The 6,000-nt window shown below is 31.4% G+C and overlaps 1 protein-coding gene across 1 annotated transcript; it reads right to left on the minus strand.

Annotated features, from left to right (window-relative positions):
• Window positions 1-1,758: 1,758 nt before the first annotated feature.
• On the minus strand, window positions 1,759-5,436 carry LOC104892458 (abscisic acid 8'-hydroxylase CYP707A2). Its single transcript, XM_010678400.4, has 7 exons — window positions 5,066-5,436; window positions 4,647-4,965; window positions 3,790-4,176; window positions 3,306-3,480; window positions 3,098-3,204; window positions 2,491-2,609; window positions 1,759-2,338 (listed from the first exon to the last, which is right to left on the minus strand). The coding sequence occupies exons 1-7, from the start codon at window positions 5,257-5,259 to the stop codon at window positions 2,239-2,241; spliced, it is 1,401 nt and encodes a 466-aa protein (XP_010676702.1). The 5' UTR covers window positions 5,260-5,436; the 3' UTR covers window positions 1,759-2,238.
• Window positions 5,437-6,000: the final 564 nt, after the last annotated feature.

The following is a 6,000-nucleotide window of genomic DNA, read 5'->3' on the forward strand; positions in this document are numbered from 1 at the left end:
CAAAAGTAATCATTTAGATATTTTCATCCGTATACAAAAGAATGTAAGCAATATTAGTACCTTTCTAGTAGATAAATAGTGAATTGTGAAGGTGTTGTGACAAAACCCAATAGAGGACACATAGTCAGCATAGCGTTCGTACAATGCTCTATGAACTTGCTTGAAATCGTAAATAGATTTCCTCAAAAGGCAAACATGGTTAGGATAAGTGGAGTCCCGAAACCTGAGGAGTTATTGATGCATGTAGAAGTTTTTTTAGAGTTCGCCATGGAGGAAGGCAATTTTAGCGTTGAGCTGATGAATAGGCCATGCTTTGGATAAAGCAAGGATAAGAACCGTGCGATTAGTGACCGATTTATAACAATATAAAAAACATCAAAGAAGATAAAATCTATATTAATATAAAGGAATATGTTGAAAATGATCATATATAATCAGAGAAATTGTCTATACATATGATTTAGGAACTACCACTCTCTTCGTCCCAAAGTATACTATATTAACTATTTTTTTATCTTAATAAAGAAAGATATTTGACTAATAATATTTGTTATTATAATCATCAGAGATCATAAAAACTTGATATTATAAAAAATACATTTATGACGAGAAATCTAATAGTATATTCATATGATAATTCCTCTTTTCTACATATCAATGAGAATTTACAAGCGAAATTTCTTAACCTTTCCCTGACTCCCAAAAAAAGTAAATTGAGCAATGAATTAGAGACGAAGGGACAATGGAATATGTGTGAAGCTACAAACAGTTGAAAAACAATTTTAGCAATAATTTTCTATCATCGTTTGGTGTGTGTTACTCATGGTGCGGCACTTACTTTTGTTCGGTCATATATTATCAGCTATGCATGCGGAAAGTGTAGCATATTTGAATGGAATATATTGGACTCACTCTATCCATGCAAATTCACTACCATCGCATTAAGAACTTATTCTTACAATTTGGATATCATGTTATACATAGATGTTAAAATTTCTAACCCAGTGCATTATCTTTTGTCTATAAGGGTTTTGTTTACAATGGCCATTGTACTTAAGGTTGATAAGATCAAGTCAGTTTCACACATATAGTAGCTAATGGTTGTCGTTTATCTTTCCTTTTTTTTTTTTTTTTTATAATAGTACATGTTGATTTTGTTGTGATAGAGTATAAATCTATTCGTGGAGCCTCAATCATCAGCTTAAGCTTTTGATTGAGTTGGTCCTTTGACATGGTATCAAGAGTCAGCATGACAAAAAGGTCACGGGTTCGAATCTCATCCACCCCTCACCTGTGATGCATCCACACTTCAAGCCCAAAGGGTTCTTGCATGGGGGGTGTAATAAAGTATAAATCTATTTCTGGGGCTTCAACCATCAGCTTAAGCTTTTGGTTGAGTTGGTCCTTTGACATGTTGTATTTAGCCAATGCAACAAAAGAATTTTTTTACCATATCAACCAATTTACGATATCGTAGTAATTATAATAATCCGATATTGTAACTGATACTTCTTCTTTTATGAGTAAGTACTTTGTAATTATATGAATGAATTGAATATTTATATTTATATTTAGACTGTATTACCTAGATTAAATTATTGAATATGTTGAGTCGGTTTTTTCAAAGTTTATCAATACAAAGCACGATAAGAAAAAGAAACTTGCCGTGATAGAACTTGATCTTGTATCTAGTAGATCATAGATTTGGTGACACAAAGATACAATTTAAATATTTAAATAAATACTATAGCAAAAACATTATGATCCAATAAAACTTCTCATTAATTTGCCTTGCGGCATCTTGTAAATATCATACCACTCTCACCAACATACTCATGCTCTAATCTAAATTTACAATTTTACAAGAATCATTCCTTGCGGATTTTTTCTTTCTTTTTCTACTCTTGGGAAAGAATTGAAGTCTTAAAAAAAAAAAAAATAACTACAACTACCACAAAATGAAAACATGATAATTGTTTCCAAAATTTGTTGATGTGTGAAGAGCCTTTTGTACAATTGCAGTAGCTCCTCATTCATTATTTAAATTATTCTCTCATTCTTTATCTCAAACTCATAAAATTATTCTCATATTAGGCTATTTTTTTCTTTTTCTCTCCCTTTAAATTCGTCACTTAATTGTCAAAAGAAGTTGTTTTCCTCGTCATAGATTTAGGTAGTATCTTCTTGTAGGATCCGATGCACTAGTGCTGGTATGATCCTAATTAAAGAATTTATATGCTAGTCTTGACTTTTGAGGGATAAATCAATGGGTAGACCATTCTGGGGAAGTGCAAATGGGCCATACTGTATTTCGTTTTGTGGGCCAATGATAGACCACCTGTAGAATAAAGACAAACCATACCCATGATCAACAAATGTAACAACTAACATATAAAAAATCACTATTTTTAGAAACTGATCATTTATTTTACATGTAAAATTTTAATGCTGAAACTATATTAAGTAAGTTAATAGAGAGTAGTAATCTACCTGTATTTTGTGGTTAGGTGATGTAACAGAACCAGAATCTCTAACTTTGCCAGTTCATTGCCAGGACATGAATGGATCCCATTGCCAAATGGCAAGAATGTATTGGGCTTTGGTGCCACCTATGTACATTAAAAAATAAAAGGTTGAGTACATAATCTATCTAAATATGACTTTTTTTGTATGAAAGTCATGAAAATTTGAAAACAACTTATGCAACATAAGTAGTTGATGACTAAACATATTAACAAGATTGCTTGGTCAACCAACTTGTATTTTGAAACTCTTACTTAGGAAAAAAAAATTCTAAGACTTTAAAGCAAATATTAATTTGACAAAGTATAAAAGTTTGCTTATCTTTTAAGATTACTACATGCTTTTACATTAGCGGAGTCATTCAGAATTGATGAGCATCATTTGAGATTATTATAAGGATTCAGTTACCAAGTCAACAATATAGTACGTTAATTCAAAAGGTTATGATCAATGCACAAAGACAACACAAACATCATCTCGGATATACAATAGTTGCTTCATCTCGGATATACAAACTAATTAAGGAAATGAACTAACAAAAACAGTAATTTTTTGTGAAACTTTAGATTATTACCTCAAATCTTGAGGGATCAAATTTCTCAGGCTCAGGGAAATGATCAGGACTATGGTGAATATTCCTGAATAATGGGAGTACTTTCCACCCCTTTGGTATCAAATATCCTGAAAGTCAAAAGAAAAAGCTCTTTTTTTTAGATTTAGAAAGAGATAAAAAGTATTTTAAAGAGAGTTAAAAACTAGAATAATAATTAAAGAAAACTAACCTTCATATTCAACATCTTCAACAGCTTCTCTGAAAGTAAATGATAAAATTGAAGCCACCCTTAAAGTTTCTTGAATCACTCTTGTAGTAAAAGGCATCTTCTTGGTATCTGTCCAATTTAGGACCTTTTCTTCTCCACTTTCTACTTTTTCTTTAATAATTGCTTCTTGCTCTTCCTGCAAATGTCACCATTCACAATCTTTTTTAAGCCCCACATATATAACCTTAACTATTGGAAACTTTAATCAAAATATATATCTTTTCTAGATAAGATTAAACAAATCTTTACCAAAAATAATAATCATGTTGGTCTAAAAGTTACTACAACAAAATAAAGATTCTCTTCTGTAAATACTGATTGGTTCGGAAATACGTTGATATTGTGAAAACGTTGATATAGTAACAAAAAAAAAATTAAATGATTGGTTTAAAAGTACGTTGATGCAGTTCTCGAGAATGATAGATAGATAGATATACATATATACCGTGACGGATTGCAGAACAGAAGGGTTGTCAGCAAGGTACTTAATAATCCAAGTGAGAACACTAGCAGTAGTATCTCTAGCAGCAAAAATAACACCAATGACATTGTCAGCAATTTGTTCATCAGTGAGACCTTCTTTATCACCCATAAAGGAAGCTAATAAGTCTTGGTGGTCCTTCTTCATTTCTCTTCTAGTTGATATGATTTGAGCTAAGATTTGAGCTAGCTCTTTTCTTGCCTTCATTGATTTATTGAAAAGTGTTCCTGGCAAATTTATAGGCATTGAGTTATACCCTTTTTCTAGTATGTAGTAACACCGCTTTAGATCTTCTCTGTACTTCACTTCATCCTTTCCAAATATTGATAACAGAGCCACATTGAATGTATACTGCAAAATCATATTTGAAATAATATAAACATATAGTAATAACTAACTAACTATGATAACTTATAGACTTATAGTAGTACCTTCAAAAACTACCTCATCCATCCGAATTTAATTGTCGCGTTACTCTTATAATAAAAGTATGACAATTAAATTCTGATGGATGTTGCAGTCTTAAAGGTTGTATATAAGAAGCTAAAAATGAAAATAAGTTGTATTAATTGATCATTTATTACATCAGTTGATGCAAAATTTTTCCATAAATTCACAACTTATTTCCATTTTAAGTAGTGTATTTATGTCTTATATGCAACCCTAAGAACTGCATATAGCATAACCCATTTTTACTTCATCCCTCCGAATTTAATTGTCGTGTGACAAATAAATTCGGATAGATGCATCCAAGCCAATTACCTGCCAGAGCGAGCAGGTAATTGGCTTGGATGTTTATTTTTTACTTCTTTTGGACTTACAGTTTTCATTTCTTGAAAGGTGTTAATTAAGGAACCTTCCAGAGACTGAAGTGTTTGAGTGGCAATGGAATCGATATCAGAGACGAAGTTTCTGATTGCGCCGGGCATGAAAGCCTGAAGAACAAGCTTTCTAAGCTTAGCATGATAATCACCTTGGTGAAAGAAAATAGCTTGTTTACCCAACATCCTTTCTTTACTAGCAGGAAATGTTGGTTTAAACAAATTTGATCTGGTAGCCAATACAAACTTTGCAGCTTCTGGGCTAGAAATCATCACACATGGACAACCCAATATGTGTGACTTAAATACCGAACCATACCTAATCAAACATAAAACAAAAAAAAACACAACATTTTAGCACCTAATTATCATCCAAAAATAACCAAAAACACATGCTTAAACAAAAAAAGATGACTAACTTTTTCTGCTTTGAAGCAAAGAAGACATTTGGGTTTTGAGAGTATAGTTGAAACGTTTCGCCAATATACGGCCATCCTAAGGTACCCGGAGGAAGAGGAAGTTTCCGGTTTCGTGTACCGGATAACCGGAAAACAGAGGATTTAAGTACACATAATAATACTAATGTGATCAAACCAACAAAAATGATCAACATTCTTATCAATTAGTGTCTCTTTTTTTTTCTTTCGGATATTATAGGGTTTTGCTAAATGCCGCGCTAACTACTAAAAGAATTGAAAGAAAGATATTACAAGTACTAGAAAATAGTACGTTACACTAGTAAGTTTGTAATGCAGAGACAAAAAGTTAAATATAGTGGACGAAGAAAAAAGGAAGGATATTAAGGTGTATTTATAGGGAGCAAAAGAAGAGGGAAAGAATGATGAAGGGTGAATGAGTCTTTCAATTACAGCTCGAATTCCATACACGGATTCTTTATCCAGCTCATGTCATCTCTCTAAAAAAAATAGAGGAGAGAGAAAGTGTTGTGGAAGAATAGCACGTGTCAGTTTCTCACTACTAAGTCTGAATTTTAAGTGTGATGTTATTTAAGAGTCTTGGTTGACTCTCATTACCTTTTAAGTTTTAAAAGTTGTATAGGAATAAGCAAGTACTATCTCCAAAATAAATTAATAAAAGAATAAAGTACTAACTAATAATTAACTCCAAATTTATTTTAATGTTACCTTAAGATCTAGGGTTATTGTAATTAGCCAATAGTTGGGGTTGTACTATATTGTTTGACCTTGTTAATGTAAATGTAGTATTTTTTTTTTGGTTATATTTTTTATCATACGTTTTTTTCATAATTTTATATTATTTTTATTATTATATGGTTTTAATAACTTCTATTGTATGTTAATTAAAGTTGATTTTTTCGTCAAATAAGCATTGA

The sequence above is a fragment of the Beta vulgaris genome, chromosome 5 (assembly GCF_026745355.1).
Source record: "Beta vulgaris subsp. vulgaris cultivar EL10 chromosome 5, EL10.2, whole genome shotgun sequence".
Classification (NCBI taxonomy): domain Eukaryota; kingdom Viridiplantae; phylum Streptophyta; class Magnoliopsida; order Caryophyllales; family Amaranthaceae; genus Beta; species Beta vulgaris.

What these genes read in the sequence shown, in the direction of transcription:
- LOC104892458 (XM_010678400.4), bottom strand. Translation starts at nt 5,259, where the DNA reads ATGTTGATCATTTTTGTTGGTTTGATCACATTAGTATTATTATGTGTA. An exon ending in CCTTTCAAGAAATGAAAACT is followed by an intron (nt 4,177 to 4,646) that starts GTAAGTCCAAAA and finishes ATGATTTTGCAG; the next exon opens with TATACATTCAATGTGGCTCT. An exon ending in TTGATCCCTCAAGATTTGAG is followed by an intron (nt 2,610 to 3,097) that starts GTAATAATCTAA and finishes TAATGTACATAG; the next exon opens with GTGGCACCAAAGCCCAATAC.